The following is a 19,239-nucleotide window of genomic DNA, read 5'->3' as shown; positions in this document are numbered from 1 at the left end:
GTGTCTCTCCAGCCCTGTGGAGACTACTTAGATTCCAGTTATGGCCTTGAACATAGTAGCTGCCCCTCAAGCTTCCTACAGATGTGTCCCAATGATGTACAGCCTTAAACACAAGCAAGGACTGTACCCCATGTGAAAACTCAAGTTGATCTTGGGCCTTGTCGTCTCCACTAGTTTATAAAATTTACTCAGCTGTGCACTTAAGCCTACAACTTCCTTTTCAGTTTGTTTTTTATTTAAAACCACTTATTATTAGCCCTGGCTGGTGTGGCTCAGTAGATTGGAGCATCATCCCATAAACGGAAAGGTCATGGTTTTGATTCCTGGTTGAGGCACATACCTGGGTTGTGGGTTCGGGCCCTGTTTGGCACGTATGATAGATAGCCAATGGATGTTTCTCTCCCTCTCTCTAAAAGTCAATGGGCATGTCCTTAGGTGAGGATAAAAATAAAATAAAATAAAATTATTTAGTGGGTTTTTTAGATTGCTATCCCCCTCCAAATTTTCAAAATAATGTAATTTTTGGTATGACAAAAAAAAAGAATAATCATGTTGGGTGCCCGTCCCTCAGAGAGAACCTCTACTAACTTTTTCCTTCCACTGTTTTTCTAGTTCTTGTTGCATTTCTAGCAGAGTTGAATTTATAGATTTCTGCAACTTTGATTCCCGATCTTTTCAACCTAGCATTTAACACGAGCATTACACCTTGGAATTAAAAACTCACCGAGTGTAACTTGAATGGCTCTGTGAAATTCTGTCATGAGACTATGTCCAAATTTACTTAACTATCCCAAATTTTGGAAGTGAGGGCTGCGTGTAATATTTTTGAGCTGATATAAGGTTTCACAAAGTATATTGAACATTGTTATGATGGAGACTTCTTTTGTCCCTACTTCATCTGACTGCTGTGATGTCCCATATGTATGTGTGTGGTGAAGAAGCATGTCTACATTTGTTCAAAGTTCAGCTCTTAAAGAACAGGTTTGGTGTTAACAGCAGAGAGTCCATAAATTATGACATAGCCTTTATTTTTTTTTTTTTAATCCTCCCTCGAGGACATGCTTTTTTTAGAGAGAGGGGAAGGGAGGGAGAGGGAGGGAAGTATTGATTGGTTGTCTCTTGTACACACCCTTACTGAGGGGCTGAACCACAGCCTAGGCAGGCGCCTCCACCAGGAATCAAACCCATGACCTTTTGGTTTTCCGGATGATGCTCCAACCAGCTTAGTCATACTGGCCAGGGCTGGTAATGTTTTCTTTATACCTTTAAAACCACCAGTGAACACAGCCTTATGCATAGCTTGTTTCCTGGTGAAATCTCATCTTAGGAAGCAGGGGACCAGAGCTGAAGTGGTCAGGGGTATGGCCAGCACCCAGGGTGTGGTCTGTGCTCAGGACTGGCCATGGAGGCTGGGGCCCAGTGGGGTTACACTCTCCCACCTCTGTGTTTTCTTGGCACCAGGAGTCTCTCAGCTGTGTTTCCTCCCTTCAGGTTTGAAGGAGATCACTTATTAAGCTTTTCAAGTCTCGTCTTGAGCCAGAAGCTGCAGCCACTGACCTTCCTGGAGTTGATACACGAGTTTCCCAAGCGATGGCCAGGCCTCATTGACCAGTCATCCCACAGTTGAGAAACCAGATACTCGAGATATCGCACCACTTCCTGTTCCTGTTGACTCATTATTTAAATAAATCTCAGTTGCCAATTGCCTGTGAGCTGGTCCTTCCGTCCCCTGGGTTGGCTGTGGTTTTCCTCCACGTGAACTGAAACCTGAGGTCCTGACTCCTTCCCTGATCTGGCTGATTACCTGGAGTCAGACGCAGCTCTTGCCCTCTCATCCTTTTGGGATTTACTCCATGGGCTCTTGTTTGCAGCAGCTGGTATTGTACCTGTACCTTGACCCTGGGCCATCTGATGCCGGAGCTCCTCTCTGTTCCTGTTTCTGCCCCTGCCAGACTAGCCTGCAGAAATCCTCTTTCCTCTCAATTATTGTGGAGGCCGAATGAGGGCCCGCTAAAATGCCCTCCAGGTCCCCCAAACCTGTGAGTATGTTACCTTATGTGACTAAAGGGGCTTCGCATTTGTGATTAAGGATATGGAGGAGGGAAGGCTATCTAGGAGTATGTGGGTGTGCCCAATATAAGCACAAGGGTCCTTATAAGGGGAGACAGGAAGGTCAGAGTCAGAGAAGGAAGTGTGACGCCAAGCAGAGATTAGAGTGACACCTTGTGGCAAAAGCCAAGGAATATAGGTGGTCACTGAGTGCTGAAAAGGGCAAAATCCAGATTCTCAGAACCCCCAGCACCATGACTGGAGCCCCGTGAAATTGATTTCAGACGTCTGACCTCCAGAACTTTGAAGCCGTTGAGTTGGTGGTCATTTATTGCAGCAGCCACAGAAACCCCATACAGTTCTGACAGAAAAGGACCCTACAGGGTTTATCCCACAGTTCAGAAATACAAGCTTTGTCCACCCTGATGAACTTCTTGGGTCTGTGACCACCTATGAACCTGAACCTGCATATGCAGAATGGCAATGAGGAGACTTCCAGCCTTTCCTCTCCTAGAGGATAACAGCTTCTGATTCCACCATTTGATCTCTCAATCAGTGTTGCCTGGAGTGTGGGCTGCAGACCACACTGCACACTGGCATGCTGTGGTTGGAGCTGAGGCCCGGAGGCAGCGTGAGCCAACACAATCACTGGTGAGAAGCTCTGGGAGACCTCAAGTTTGCGCTGGTATGTCTAATGCTGCTGTAACACAAGCATTTTCCTTACCCACAGTTTTGCTATTCATGGTTTCAGTTACCTACAGTTGACTGCGATCCATAACTATCAAATGGAAAATTCCAGAAATAAACTATTCACAAGTTTTAAATTGCACCATGTGATGAGCAGTGTGATGAAATTTCTCACTGTCCTGCCTGGGATGTGAACCATCCCTTTGCCCAGAGGATCCATATGATACATACTCCCCACCCATTAGTCACCCAGTAGGTGTCTCAGTTATTGGATGGACACTTGAGGTATCACACCCTTATTTTACTTAGTAATGCCACATTTACATAACTTATTACAGTAAATTGTTACAATTGTTCTGTTTTATTAGTTGTTGTTAATCTTTTATTGTGCCTAACTTATAAGTTAAAATTTATCATAGGAAGTATGTACCGGGAAAAACAGCATATATAAGGTTCCATACTAACTGCAGTTTCAGGCATCCACTGGGGGTCTTGGGCTGTATCCCGATAGGTGAGGGGGCATGACTATATATGGGACACTGGACTAAATACAAAAATATAATTTAGAAAATCTAGAAACAATAGAAGGTCTGTATGTATAACTGCTGTGTCTAAATGTTCCTGAAGGCTGAGCATCTTACACAAGATTCCATAGTGGTGAAGTCTGAACCTTTGGTGAAGACCTGGAGGTCAAATTTACTGAATGGCTCACCTCAAAAATGTTAAGCGCTCACAACACTTAAATGCTTTTAAGGTGGAGGGTAGGGCTAAGGTCTTTATAGGAAAATGAAACAGCCAACACCAGAGGCAGAACATTGTAAGGTAGCTGCTTCAAATGCAAAATGGACCTGCCACATCCCCCTAAAACCCTCTGTGTAATTCAGCAGCCTGTTCGTTGCCTCTGGCCCTTGCCTACATTTGTCATTGTTCATATTCATCCCACAGGTATTATCAAGCAACTCTGTGTCATGACAGACTCTCATGTTACTGACCAAAATATTCCAAACTGACTGATTAGGATTGCATTCCTGGAGAAAGTTGAAACTGTTTGATTGGTCAGGTATTAAGTCTTGGTATGCTGTCATGGGTTAAGATAGGTGACTTTGGGGCCTGTGGTTTGTTTTTGCTTCGTATTTGTCAACTTGAAGATCAGCACAAGAGAAAAATAAAAAAGCCTTCAGGTCTTGCAATAATGCCGGTGCTGTTGAAGTCAGGCGCCTGTCGAGCCGTGGAGGAAAGGGAGTTGGTCAGTGAACTGGATCTAAGCTCTTGCTCACCTTAGTGCAGGGAATCATCTTACTTCATCTCTGCAAACAGAACTTGCTCAGCTCAATGACTAAGTGAGGAATAAAGTGACCTGGGAGAACTCTGGGAACTCAAGTGAGACCCAATTGTTTCAACTGTGGGTGAGCTTGGTCCTGGCAGTCTGAAGCCTGAGGTGGATCAAGGCTTCCAGAGGGCAGAGCAGAGAAAATTTAGAGACATGAGGAGATGAAACCCATTAAAGGAGTGTGGGGTGGGTGTCCTTGAGTAGTGGGGGTCAGGGACTGGGACCCTAATTGTATCCTGGTGAACTCATACTGAAAGGAATATCAAAGGAAGGGGAGTCACAAAGAACAGCGTCCACTTCGGCACTGGTGATGTGCTGGGGTAGACCGCAGAGATGTCTGCCAGAGTCAGTCTCCATCAGGAGTAGCTGTGTGGTCTGCTGTGGTTAATGGGACAGTAAAAGCATACAGGTGTGGCAGCTTGCAGGTGCTTGTGCACTGGGCTTCCCTTCACTTGCAGCTCTTGGGAAGCAGGTGGTGACTGGTGTGAGGGAGGAGGATTTACCTGTTGAGTGAGAAAACCAAGTAGGGCAGGCATGAGCTGTCCCGGATGAGGTCCTCCCTAGGCCCAGCTGATCACAGATGGTCAGCCAAGCCAGACCAGAACTGCCCAGCCCACTTGCAGGATCGTGAGCAAAATGGTGATTGCTTTAAGCAACTAGGTTAGGGGAGAGCTTGTGATCCTCATTAGGTAACCAATACAGGAAAAGATGTGGGTTGGGGGAAGAAGGCAAATTATCAGTTGATTTCTTTCCTTATTAATGCATGTTCTGTGCCAAGCTGTGTGCTGGTGTGCAGCTTTTACAATGGACCCGGCAGATGTGGTCTCTGCTCACACAGCACCATCCAGTGGTGGCCCCAATGAAGAGCTTAGCCATTTCAGAGTCCTGTGGCCACTGCAGGAGAGAGCTCTGCAAGGTGCTGCAGAGAGAGCTGTGTAAGTTGAGGTCAAAGGATGTACCAAGTGGGTGGCACCTGAGGTGGTGAAAGGAAAGAAAGAGAGTTTCTGACTGTAAGAGAGTATGGAGTGGTAGATGAGAGAATAGTTCCTCTTGGCTGGAGCCATGTGCTTAAAAGGGGCACACATTTCCCCTGCAGGGTCACAAAGATCCCCCAAGGGATCACAAGGAGACTTAAAATAGGTTTGTTTATATTTTTTTATTTATGTATTACAGTTGTCCCAATTTTTCTCACTTTGACTCCCTCCACCCAAATCCCCCATTCCCTCAGGCAATCCCCAACATTACTGTACATGTCCATGGGTCATGCATGTATATTCTTTGGCTACTATATTACCTGTGCTGTACTTTACATCCCCATAACTATTCTGTAACAACCAATTTGTACTTCTTAATCCCTTCACCTCTCCACCCAACCCCCTCACACATCTACCATCTGGTAACCATCAAAACATCTCTGTATCTGTGATTCTGTTTCCAGTTGTTTGTTTTATTTTTTAGCTTCAATTATTGATATGTATTTATTGCCATTTTATTGTTCATATTTTTAATCTACTTAAAGAAGACCCTTTAACATTTCTTATAATACTGTTTTGGTGGTGATGAACTCCTTTAGTTTTTTCTTGTCTGAGAAGCTCTTTATCTGTCTTTCCATTCTAAATGATAGCTTTGCTGGGTAATCTTGGTTATAAGTTCTTGCTATTCATCACTTTGAATATTTCTTGCCATTCCCTTCTAGCCCTCAAAGTTTCTTTTGAGAAGGCAGCTGACAGTCTTATGGAAACACCTTTGTAGGTAACTGCTTTTCTGTTGCTGCATTTAAGGTTTTCTCTTTGTCTTTAACCTTTGGCATTTTAATTTTGTGTCTTGGTGTGGGCCTTTTTGGGTTCATCTTGTTTGGGACTCTCTGCACTTCCTGGACTTGTATGTCTACTTCCTTCACCTAGTTGGGGAAGTATTTTTTCAACTAAGTTTTCAATTTCTTGTTCGCTCTCTTTTCCTTCCAGCTTCCCCTGATGTGAATGTTGGTACATTTGAAGCTGTCCCAGAGACTCCTTAGACTATCCTCATTTAAAAAAAATTTTTTTTCTTGCTGTTCTAATTGAATGTTGTTTTCTTCCTTATATTCCAAATTGCTGATTTGATTCTTGACTTCATCCACTATACTATTGATTCCCTGAAAATTATTCTTCATTTCAGTTAATGTATCATTCATTTCTGACTAGTTCTTTTCTATGATTTTCATGCCATTTTATTTTTTCGGTGGTGAAGTTCTCTTTGAGTTCAGCTGCTCTTTCCCTAAGTTCATTGAGCATCCTTATAACCAGTGTTTTGAATTCTGCATTTAGTAGATTACTTATCTCCATTTTGTTTAGTTCTTCTTCTGGAGTTTTGTTCTATTCTTTTATTTGGGCCATGTTTCTTTTTTTTTTTTTTTTAAGTATATTTTATTGATTGTGTTGTTAACAATAGTTCCAATTTTTTTCCCCTTTGCTCCCCTCCACCCAGTATCCCCTTTTCCCCAGCAATCCCACCCCCCTTAGTTCATGCCCATGGGTCGTGCATATAAGATCCTTGTCTCCTCATTTTGGCAGCCTCCCTATATTTGTTTCTATGTATTAGGTAGAGCCGCTATGACTCCCTAGTTTGGTAGAGTGGCCTAATCTAGTAGGTGTACTGTAGAGTCCAGTGCCAGAGCCTCTCCATCACCTAGGCTAGGTACTTGAGGTGTACCCACTGTGTGGGCTGTGTACATCCTCTTTTTGTAGTTGAGCCTTGATTGCTGTTGGCAGATCAGTGGGAGGGATTACCCAAGCTGATCAGCTTCAAGGACTGGCTGTGACCCATGACCACCAACCTCTGACCACCGTGGAGGATCAGCTGTGTAGGGGCCCACTCAACAGAGCAGGACTTACTTCAGTGGGGCTCTAGTGCCTGCTGAATTTGTTCATTGAGTATATCACTTTGTGGAGGTGGTTGGGTGATAGTGCTTCAACATGGTCTGTAGTGGTCCACTGGATGTGCAGGCTCTGGGACTCCCAGGAGGTGTAGACCAAGATTGACCACTGCCTGTATTCATTCCAAAGCCATCCGTCATAAACTACAAAGCGATCTGCAAATAGCTGTTACTTGTGCTGGCCTTGGAGGTGCCCAAGAAAGGCCAAACTGAACTAAGACCAGCTGCTGCGAGAGACATCCAAAGATGGCGGCATAGGCAGAAATGGCTCACTGCTTTGCACAACCACATCAAAATTACAGTGAAAAATACAGAACAGTCATCACTGAGAACTGTCAGAAATTAGGTGGAAAGGAAGTCGGACAACTACAAAATCGAGATGATTGGAAGTTGACAATTATGATATTAAAGAAACAACATCCATTCAGACTGGTAGGAGGGGTGCAAGCTGGAATGGGCTGGTCCCACACCCACCTGCGGTGGATAAAAATTCAGGAGGGATATCATGGGAATAGGGAGTCGCAGCACCACACCAAGTCCCCCTGCCCAGGGTTCCAGTACTAGAAAAATAAATCCCCATAATTTCTGGCTGTAAAAACCAGTAGGGGTTGAGACAGTGGGAAAAACTCCTGGAGCTCCAAGCAGTTCCTCTTAACTCATACACAGACTCACCTACTCAGACTCATTCCCTATGAGCTCCAGCGCCTGGGTAGCAGCTTGAAAGACACCAGTGGTATACAGGGTGGAACTGAATTGAGGGTGGAACTGAATTGTCTGGCATCAAGGTAAGTAACAAACACAACTATTGTCCCTGTGCTAAAACCTCCCACCACAGAGCCGGCAATCTGATGCCGTATCTGAGACTCCATCAACCCCTGCTAACACTGTTTGACCCACCTTGGAGATCCCCAGAGACTCTGCCCCACCAAAATTATAAGCCCACCCAGGCTGCTTTTTCATGTGATTGGCTTGTCTCGGCTCATGCTTCACAACCTCCTAAATCCTCTCAAGCAACAGCTGGCCTCAGTAAGTCCCAGACCCAGTGCTAGCAGCAGCCAACTTAGATTCACCAGCTTGGCTTTGCCTGGGGATTTCCGAGCCCAGCACAGGTATCAGCCATCTCAGATTGCTTTATAGCTCAGGCAGGGTGCTTCAGGCAAAACAGGCGGGGCTAACCTTGGCCTGCACCACCCTGGAAACACTCAGGGCCAGTGCACCCAGTGGACAGCTACCGGTCACATTGGAGCACTACCACCCTGCCCCTGCACAGCTGATCCTCCATAGAGTGCAAAGGTTAGCAATCAGTGGTCACATCCAGCCCTTGCAGCTGACTGACCTGGGTAAATCCCTCTCATTAATCTGCTAACAGCAACAAAGGCTCAACTACAAGAGGAAGGTGTACTCAGCCCACACAAAGGGCACATCTTAAGTACCCAGGTTGGGTGATATGGGAGGCTGTGCCACTGGATCTTATAGGATACCTACCACATTAAGCCACATTACCAAGACATGGAATCAAAGCAGCTCTACCTAATACATAGAAACAAACACAGGGAGGCTGCCAAAATGAGGAGATGAAAAGCCATGGCCCAAATGAAAGACTAGATCAGAACTCCAGAAGAAGAATAAATGAAATAGAGATAGCCAACCTATCAGATGTAGAGTTCAAAACACTTGTGATCAAGGTGCTGAGAGAACTTGTTGAGTATGACAAAAGCATAAGGGAAGAAATGAAGGCTACCCTAAGTGAAATAAATAAAAATCCACGGGGAACCAATAGTGAAGGAAGCTGGGATTCAAATCAGTGATTTGGAACATAAGGAAGAAATAAACTTTCAACCACAACAGAATGAAGATTCAAGAATGCACAAAAATTGAGGCATATGAGAAGACTCTGAGACATCTCCAAAAGGGCCAGCATCTGAATCATAGGGATGCCAGAAGAAGAAGAGGAAGAGCAAGAAATGGAAAACTTATTTGGAAAAATAATGAAAGAGAACTTCCCAAGTTTGGCAAAGGAAATAGATATACAAGTCCAGGAAGCACAGAGAGTCCCAAACAAGTTGGACCCAAAGAGGACCACACTAAGATACATCATAAGTAAAATACGAAAGGTTAAAGATCAGAGAGAATCTTAAAAGCAGCAAGAGAAAAGAAGAGTTACCTACAAAGGAGTTTCCATAAGACTCCTTTGCAGACCAGGAGGGGCTGGCAAGAAGTATTCAAAGTGAAGAAAAGCAAGGACCTACAACCAAGATTACTCTATCCAGCAAAGCTATCATTTAGAATGGAAGGTTAGATGAAGTGCTTCCTAGACAAGGTAAAGCTAAAAAATTCATCATTGCAAAGCCCTTATTATATGAAATGTTAAAGGGACTTATTTAAGAAAAAGAAGACGATCAAAACTGAACATTAAAATGACAACAAACACAACTATCAACAACAATTAAAAACAAAAACTAAGCAAACAATTAGAACAAGAACAGAATCATGGGTATGGAGATTATTGGAGGATTATCAGTGGGGAGGGGGAACAGAGAGAATGAGGGACAAGGTACAGGGATAAAGAAGCATAATTGGTAGGTACAAAATAGACAGGTATATTAAGAACAGTAAAGGAAATGGAGAAGCCAAAGAACTTACCTATGTGTGACCCATGGACATGAACTAAGGGGTGGGGGGCATTGCTGGAGGGACCAGGGGTACTGGGTGGTGGGGGGCAAAGGGAGAAAATTAAGACAATTGTAATAGCATAATCAATAAAATATACTTAAAAAAAAAAAAAAAAAAAACCGCCAGCAGCTGCTAGTGCCAGGCCTGGGGCCCCTTAGTAAGAGACTTGCTGAGGCCAGATGCTGCTTGTTTGTGAGAATTTAGGAAAATCTGAAGCTTGAGCCAAGACAAGCTATTTGTATGGAAAAGCCACTGGAAACAGGTTGAGTGGGCCTGAACATTGCATGGGGTGGAGCCTCAGGGAATCGCCAGGGTGGGGCAAACAGTGTGAATCAGGTTGATGGAGCCTCAGGTATGGTGCCTGACTGCCAGTCTGTAAGAAAAGGAACTGTGGCCTCTGCCAGAACTTCTGTCTGACAAAGCTGCTGCCCAGTTCTCACCCTCATGCCCAGACACTTTAGTTCCTCCCCATATGCCTCTGTGTTGCATCTCCACCCCTTCTATCAGTCTTGATGTGGTTTATTTTTTAATTCTGTAGTTGTTGTGGAACAGGAAAAGTTGGTGTCTGTGATACCTGTTACTACCAGAACCAATATGTAGGGTAGGTAGGACGACGACCATGTCCAGCTTGAAGCAGCTAGAGGAGCTTGAGACCTTCGCCCATTGTCCTTTACAAGATTACAAAGGGTCCTAATATTTGGGGGGGCGGGGGGATAGTTAATTTTTATGAACCAGGGGTATGGACTTGGGGGGGATTGCTGGGGGAGGGGGGTGCTGGGTGGAGGGGAGCAAGGGGGAGAAAATTGGAACTGTTGTAACAATATAATCAATAAAAAACATTAAAAAAAAAAAAAAGAACCAATATGTAGAGACAAGGATTAAATCTTTGTGGGTACTTTTTTCAGATGGCTGGTGATCTGAGAAGACAAAGGGTTATGTACCCTCAAAAACCTTAACATCTCATTTCAAGCCAACCTTTTTATAAGAAGAAGGGTAGGTAAGGGGTTTGGAAAAAAAGGTTAATTGGATAAGAGTTGCAGTCCAGTGGCAATTTTCCTAGTACTTCTTTATCTGTTGATCAACAATTCTTTGTCCAACAGTATTCCCTCCATGGAACACAGTGGCTCAGATACCATCCCCGGACTCCTCGACTCCTCAGGGCACAAAGGTTGGATTGCTTATCTGTCCTCCTGACTCTCTGGAGTCATGTATTCCAGTTTCTGGAATAACAGCCTTCCACATGCATTAATCACTTAAGCTTATAAATTGAGGCTAAAATGTTGAACTCTTGAGTTTCCCTCCATTCCCCCACTGTTAGTTTTTAATTACCTTATTTCTGTAAGAGTAGTTTACAAACTGAAACAACATAAAAGCCAATAGGATTATTTAAAAATTATTTTGCTGTTGAATAAACAGTCCTTCCACATATTAGAAACCATTCTGCAGGCAAATTGACATGGCTAAAAGCATAAGATGGTGGTGCAATTCATCTAAAGCAGTTTTTAGTACAGTTGACAAAAGTTGAATATTTTCCAGCTGGGGTTAAATTTGTGTTTAAGAAAGATCAAAACATTTCTCTTTCCTTTAGAGTTACCATAAGTCCCCTAATATCTCTCCAGGGGAGTACAAATGCTTATGAGACTTGAGATAAAAGTTTGTTTGACATAGGTTCCAGTCCACTTTTCTTCTAGTTGGCTTTCTGGAAATCCTGTCTTCCAGGTCTTGAGTAGCATCTTATCTCCAGGTTCAAAGGAATGTAGTGACCCTGTGCAGGAGAGGTCTTTAATACAAGCAAGATCATTGATCACAGCTAAGGTCTGACTTCGATACTGTACAGTACTTAGTTCTTTATGTTCACTTCTTGATCTAGTGTACATACATTACTCCCACCCCAGTCATTGTCTGAAATGGTTGCCCACAATCTCATTTTGAGCAGCGGCCCTTATCCTGTACAGGACAATAGGTAAAACTTGATCCCAATGGAGATGAGTTTCTTGACACATTTTGGATACATTGTCCTTCAAAGTGATTCATCTTTTCTGCCTTCCCAGAAGCCGGAGGTCTTCATGCCATGTGGAGCCTCCACTTGATTCCCAAAAATTTACTAACCTTTCATGTTATTTCTGAAATAAAAGTCGCTCCATTATCACTCTGGATGCTGCCAGGTAGGCCAAAACAAGGAATTATTTCTTTGAGTAAGGCTTTCACTACCTCCGAGGATTTCTCAGTTCTAGTAGGATGGGCCTCTACCAATCCTGAAAAGGTATCAACAAAGACAAATATTTCCATCCTCAGACCTATGATATCTGGATAAAGTTGATTTGGGAGTCATCAAACAGGCACTGCCCTTGGTATTGTTTCACTTCTTTTGTTCTAATGGGGAACTCTTAGGATTGTCCTTCTGGCACACATGGCTTTAGAAATTCTAGGACCTGTGAGCCCTGCTTTAATATAGGTTGTTCAAAACCCTAGCTCTTAGCTTTCTCAAATCTGCAGCCAAACATCCAGGGTTGAATTGTGACAAGTCTAGAACAGGTAACAAAGGCATTATAAATGTTCCTTTAGCAGCCTCTTTTGCTGCTTGATCAGCCAGATTGTTTCCCCTAGCCGCTTCAGTGTCCTTCTGATGCCTGAGCAGTGCAAACTGCAGCTTTTAATAATTTTAAATTTTCTGTTGCCTACGTAATTTCCTTTTATTTTTAAGTATATTTTATTGATTATATTGTTATAATAGTTCCCAATATTTTCCCCTTTGCTCCCCTCTGCCAGCACTCCCCCACCCCCAGCAATCCCACCCCCGACCACCACAGTCCATGCCCATGGGTCATGCATACAAGTTCTCTGGCTTCACCCTATCCTATATTATTCTTTCCTTTTTAAACATAATTAATTAATTTTTAAAAATAAAAATAATCCACCCCTCTCAGACTTAAAACCCTTTATAATCTTATAAAGGATGATGGGCGAAGGTCTCATGCTCCTCTAGCTGCTTCAAGCTGGGCATGGTCATCGTCCTACCTACCCTTCAGTCCAGAAATCCCTAATAAGACTGGGGGTGTGGAGGGGAGGGTGGCCTTCCCACATGGGGAAGGATCTGGCAGACTCCAGGTCAGTTGGCTGTCCCCGGACAACGGTGTAATTGGTTTAACAGGCTGCCATCCTTGTATTCTGGGGGCAACAGATTTGGCAACAGGGTTAACAGGCATCATTCAATCCATAACCACTAGATGACAAAATGCAGGTATTAATTTTTCAATGTCCCACATTAGGGAAAAGAAGGGCTTCTTTGGAGGAAGGTGTGCCAGGCATGTCTCACTTGTCCAAAACCCTTTTGCCCACTATACTTAGTTTGGGCTGAGGGGAATATTTTAGGTTTCCCCCATCTCAGAGCTCTGGGCCCTTTCTGTCCAAGCCATTAGGATAGAAAAGAGAGACCAGTTTTAAAGTGAAGCATACAGACAACCCCATTCTTCACCAACCCAGCCACTCAGTTCAGCCAAACCGTTGAGTCTTAGGAGGCAGTGCTGCAGACAGGATTAAGTGAGGCCTATACGTACAATCACTCAGGTAATGAGATCATAGGCTTATGCCCTCTGGTTCAATTTTGCTCATTTGTTTGTGTTGTTCATTAGTCTCCTGTAATAGGTAATAGCATAAGGTATATTTTCTTTTCTTGCCTGGCTTATTTTGCTAAGCATAATTCTCACTAGTTCCATCCATGTTGTTGCAAATGGTAGAAGTTCCTTCTTTCTTTCTGCTACATAGTACTCCATTGTGTATATGTACCACAGTTTTTTGATCCACTCATCGACAGATGGGCACTTAGGTTGTTTCCAGTACTTGGCTATTGTAAATATTGCTGCTATGAATATAGGGGTGCATAGGTTCTTTTGAAAGGGTGTTTCAGAATTCTTCAGATATAATCCTAGCAATGGAATTGCTGATTCAAAAGGCAATTCCATTTTTAGTTTTTTGAGGAAATTCCATACTGTTTTCCATAGTGGCTGCACCAGTCTGCATTCCCACCAGCAGTCACCAGGGTTCCCTTTTTTCCACATCCTTGTCAACACAAATTGTTTGTTGATTTGTTGATGATGGTCATTCTGAATGGTCTCAGGTGGTATCTCATTGTGGTTTTTATTTGCATCTCTCTGATGGCTAGTGATCTTGAACATTCCTTCATATGTCTATGGACCCTCTGTATATCCTCTTTGGAGAAGTATTTGTTCAGGTCCTTTGCCCATTTTTGAATTGGGTTGTCTATCTTCTTGGTCTTGAGTTGTATAAGCTCTTTATATATTTTGGAGATTAATCCCTTGTCTGAGGTATTATTGGCAAATATATTTTCCCATATGGTCAGTTTCCTTTTCATCTTGCTGATGTTTTTGTTTGCTGAGCAGAAACTCTTTAGTTTGATGTAGTCCCATTTGTTTATTCTTTCCCTTGCCTTAGAAGATATATCAGGGGGACCAAGATGGCCGCGGAGTAGGAACAGTGTTCTCAGCTCGCTCCTGTTAAGGAGACAATCCAGGAGGAACAAACTCGGGGAGGAATGACTGAGTGAGTGGGAATATCTGATAACGTGAACGGGGAGGAGATCGTGGGAGCAGCGTGGAGGGGGGTGGAGGGGTTTATCAAAAACTGCAGGCTGAGTCATTCTGAGACTCCGTGCGTTTGCAGTATCAAGCCGGAGAGCTCACTAGCCAGGAGTGAATTCTTGTAGGGAGTTAGGGAGAGGATTTGGCCGAAAAAGCCAGAGGAGGGAGAGAACAGTGAACAATCAGGACTGGGAGAAACTGTGTGATCTGAATCTAGAGAGAAACATCCTCAGCTGCAACCTCTGACGGAAAGCTCGGCATCCCAGTCATGCCCAGCACTTGCGCTAGGGCCCTACAGAACAAAGGAGCAGTTTTGGGGCAAGGAGAACGGCAGCACAGAAAAGCTGCTGCGGAACTCCGGACCGGGGGAGAACTGTGTTCTTGAAATCAGTGTTTGCTCTTTAGTCGCGCTAGAATCCCACAGAACAAAAGGCAGGTTTGGGGCTAAGAGAGAAATAGGACGTGCAGGGTGTGTAAGTAGGGAAGAGAGCGGAGGCGGAGGTTCTGGAGGGGAGACGGTTTTAGGGCAAGGAGAAGGGGCCGCAGGGAAGGGCTGCTGCAGAGCTCCAGACCGGCAGAGAGCTCCGGGGAAGGAGAGTGCTGCGCTGACCGACCACACTAGAGTCCCACAGAACAAAGGGACGGTGCTGTGGCGGGAAGAAAGATAGAGCGCGCAGGCCGATAGACAGGGAAGCCAGCGGAAGCTGTAGCTCGGAATAGAGAAAGTTTTGGGGCAAGGAGAAGAGCACAGGCAGGAAAGCCACTGCAAAGCTCCAGACTAGGGGAGAGGCCCTGGGCAGGAAAGGGCCACTGGGCCCGGCACTTTGACCGACTGTGCCAGAGTCCTGCAGAACAAAAGGACGATCTTGAGACAGGGAGAGAGATAGGGTGCGCAGGCATATAGACAGGGAAGAGAGCAGAAGCTGTAGCCTGGGAATAGAGACAGGACTGGAGGCAGGGCGGGGATTGCTGGCAGGCACAGGCTGGACCAACAGAGGGAAGGAGTAGCTGGACAAGCCTGAGGAGGGCTGAGGCTGCCTCAGGAGGGAACAACTAAAGGTAGCTCACAGCAGAGCGGTGGTAGGCCCACGAAAAAAAAGACTAGCAACCCCAGAATCAAGCAGAACCCTCCCACAGCCAGCCAGCCAACCAGAAAAGATTTGAAACTCATGGAATTTTGAATAGGAGCAGACTCAGGAAGGAAGCAAGGAAAAACCAAAAAAACAAACAAACCAAAAATACCCAGAGACTGTGCATAAAAGTTGAATTGAGTTAAAATCCTCATTCTTTTATCTCTCACTCTCTCTCTAACTACCCCTACCGTCAGTCCCTTCTTATTCTCACTCCTTTTCTCCCCTCCCCTTCCCTCCCTTCTCCCCCCTTAGCATTCTCCCCTGCATCCTATTCTCAGTTAATTTTATAATTTTAAGTTCTCTCCCTTTCTCACCCTCTCCTTTCTCTGCGCTACGCACCTTCAACTTTATTAAATTTCTTTCTTTATTTTGTCCCCCTTCAGTCTACATTCATTTTTCTTTCATCTCTTGTCCTTATTTTCCTTCTCTCCCTATACATAATCTCTCTCTCTCCCTATTACACGTTATATTCTAATCTCTTAATATTCAAATTATAATTCTAATCTATCCCCCTCTCCCTTTACTCTCCCATTCTTACCCCTTCTCTTTATCTACCCCATCCCCCCACTTCTTTCCCTACCTCTTGTATTTCTCTCCTTCATCCTATCTTTTGCCAACTCTTCAATTTCAATCCTCCCCTCCCTAATATCTCCTCTTCCTCCTGATTTCCTTCCCTCCTCTGAGCTCTTTTCCTCCCAAATCCTCTTGCTTTCCTATCTCCTATTCCTCTCTCTCTATATTCACCTTTTCTCTCTATCTTGCAACTTTATATCGTTTTAATCTCCTAATCTTTTTTATAATATATAATTTAAAAAAGAATTTTAATCCAGTCCCCTCTCTTCTACCTCCCCTTCTTCTTTTGTTCTCTCTCCTACCCTTCTCTTCTCTACTTTCTCTCTCTCTTTCCTCTCTCCCTTCCTGTCTTGCTATTTTCTACTCTGTATTTTTATCCTTAAAAAATTCTCTCTCAATCTATTTCCTACCTTCTAACCTCCCCAGCCCTCTCTTTCAATTTCTGGCTGTCTGTCTACCTGGATGTCTGTTGTGTCTACCCTACCTCCCACGCTAATCATATAGTATATACCGATTATATAATCCTAATACTATACACTTCCACTTTCACACTCCACACTGTAACCCTCCCCTCCTTTTCAAACAGACAGTGTAAGTGTTAATTGCTCTCTTACATAACCTTGATCCCAATTGCTAATATTAATACTCTATCAACTTCCAGCTCAAAAATTACCCTTCCTTCATTTAAAACAACTCCTTTCTGTTTCTCCTTCGAAATAAGAGTCCCAGTATCTCCACAAGTATATTAACACGGGCTCATTTGCAGCCTATAGTGGGATTGTATTTGGGGGAGACATTGGAGGGTGTGGGTTTCTTGCCTGGGTTGTGTAATTATGTTTTAGCAGCACCTTCACAAAAGATCTCAAGACAAGGTGGGCAGAGTGACTCTCAATCAACTAACCAGAGAAAAAGATCCACCAAAAAGTAGCTGAAATACAACCAGACAGATTAAAGAAATATCATCAAGGACAACACAGACGGAGATCCAGGAGGGCGGAGGAGTAAGTGGAAGCTACACTAACCCCCTCCCAGGACCAGCCAGTGCTGACTCAGCCCCAGTACAGCAGACAGACCATCCCCCTCCAAGTGGTGTCATACTAAGGGGAAATAAAAGCCCTGCCTACAGGAATTAAGTTGCCACACCCACGGTCCTTAAGCCTGACGGCTGATCACAGATTGAGTATAGTAACAACTAAAGAAGAGAGACAAAGGCAGTAGATCCCTGGAAGTCTCCAACAGGCTGCCTAGGGCCAGTCTGGTACATGATCTGACACTACCAAGAGGCAGATCCAGGAAGAACTGATCATTCCAAGAAGCACCAACAAACAAAAGGAATCACAAAAATGGGGAGACAGAGAAACAACCCCCCATCAAAAGGAAAGGTAGAATCCCCAGAAAGAGTGCTAAATGAAATAGAGGGGAGCAAAATATCAGATACAGAATTTAAAACATGGATTATGGAGAAGCTAAATGAGATCAGCGGAAACTACAAAGAACTCCAGAAAAACTACAGTGAACTCCAGAAGAACTATAAGGAACTTACTGAGAATTATACCAGCATCAAAAAGGACATGGAAGCTATCAATAAGAGCCAGGAGGAAATGAAGAATACAATCTCTGAATTGAAGAACACAGTAGAAGGAATTAAAAGCAGGCTAGAGGAAGCAGAAGATCGGATCAGCGAGCTGGAGGACAAGGTACACAAAAACTCCCAGACAATGCAACAAAATGAAAAAAGACTGAACAAGACTGAAGAGGTTCTAAGACAGCTGCAGGACAACATGAAACGTAACAATGTCCGTATCATTGGAATTCCAGAAGGAGAAGAAGAAGAGCAAGGGATAGAAAACCTCTTTGAAAAACTAATGACAGAAAACTTCCCTCACATGAGGAGAGAAAGAGTCACGCAAATCCAGGAGGCACAGAGGGTCCCAATGAAGATGAACCCCAACAGGCCCACCTCAAGACACATCATAATTAAAATGGCAACATCCAAAGACAAAGAGAGAATCCTAAAAGCAGCAAGAGGGAAACAACTAATAACATACAAGGGAGCTCCAATAAGGCTATCCTCAGATTTCTCAGCAGAAACACTACAAGCCAGAAGGGAATGGCAAAAAATATTCCAAGCAATGAAAAACAAAGGCCTACAACCAAGAATACTCTACCCAATAAGGCTCTCATTCAAAATGGAAGGCGAAATAAGGAGTTTCTCAGACAAAGGAAGACTAAAAGAATACATCTCCACCAAACCAGCAATGCAAGACATGCTAAAGGGTCTGCTCTAAGAAGATAAAGAAACAGAGAGAAACAGAGAAGAACACGAGTACAAAGGGGGAAAATGACAATGAATAAGTACTTATCAGCAATAACCTTAAACGTAAATGGATTAAACGCTCCAATTAAAAGACATAGGGTAGCTGAATGGATTAGAAAGAATGACCCACATATGTGCTGTCTACAAGAGACCCACCTTAGAACAAAAGATCTACACAGACTGAAAGTAAAGGGATGGAAAAATGTATTCCAAGCAAATGGACATGAAAAAAAAGCCAGGGTAGCAATACTTATATCAGACAAAACAGATTTCACAGCAAAGTCCATAAAAAGAGACAAAGAAGCGCATTTCATAATACTTAAGGGAAAAATCCATCAAGAAGATATAACCCTTATAAATATATATGCACCCAACTTAGGAGCACCCAAATATGTAAGGAAAATTTTGAAAGACTCCAAGAAAGATATAGGCAGCAACACACTCATCGTAGGGGACTTTAACACCCCATTGTCAACAATGGACAGATCTTCAAAGCAAAGAAACACCAAAGATATTGAGGCACTGAACAACACTTTAGATCAAATGGACTTAGTCGATATATATAGAAGTTTACACCCCAAAGAAGCAAAATATACATATTTCTCAAGTGCACATGGAACATTTTCAAAGATAGACCACATGGTAGGACACAAAACAAGCCTCAATAAATTCAAGAAAATTGAAATTATATCAAGCATCTTCTCAGATCACAATGCCTTAAAATTGGAAATCAACCTCAAGGAAAAAACTCAAAAACATTCAAACTCATGGAGAATGAATAACATGCTATTAAATAATGAATGGGTTAACAATGACATCAAGGAAGAAATCAAAAAGTTCCTGGAAACCAATGATAATGAACACACAACAACCCAAAACCTATGGGATACAGCGAAAGCAGTCTTAAGAGGAAAGTTCATAGCAATACAAGCCTACCTAAAAAAGCTAGAAGAATCTCTAATAAA

The 19,239-nt window shown here is 43.5% G+C and overlaps 1 protein-coding gene across 4 annotated transcripts in view; it reads left to right on the top strand.

Moving 5' to 3' along the window:
- Positions 1–1,702, top strand: part of LCMT1 (leucine carboxyl methyltransferase 1) — a 63,168-nt gene extending 61,466 nt beyond the window's left edge. For all 4 annotated transcript variants that reach the window (XM_090277713.1, XM_090277712.1, XM_090277716.1 and 1 more), the window contains one exon: positions 1,492–1,702. In XM_090277713.1, coding sequence (XP_090133839.1) covers positions 1,492–1,514 — 23 coding nt within the window. In that variant the 3' untranslated portion in view covers positions 1,515–1,702. The remainder of the gene's footprint in view (positions 1–1,491) is intronic.
- The last annotated feature ends 17,537 nt before the right edge of the window (positions 1,703–19,239 follow it).

This window comes from Furipterus horrens, unplaced genomic scaffold, assembly GCF_987537825.1.
Source record: "Furipterus horrens unplaced genomic scaffold, mFurHor1.1.pri manual_scaffold_5, whole genome shotgun sequence".
In the NCBI taxonomy this organism is placed as follows: Eukaryota; Metazoa; Chordata; class Mammalia; order Chiroptera; family Furipteridae; genus Furipterus; species Furipterus horrens.
Note: the sequence above shows the minus strand (reverse complement) of the source record. Positions and strands in the feature narration are given on the sequence as shown.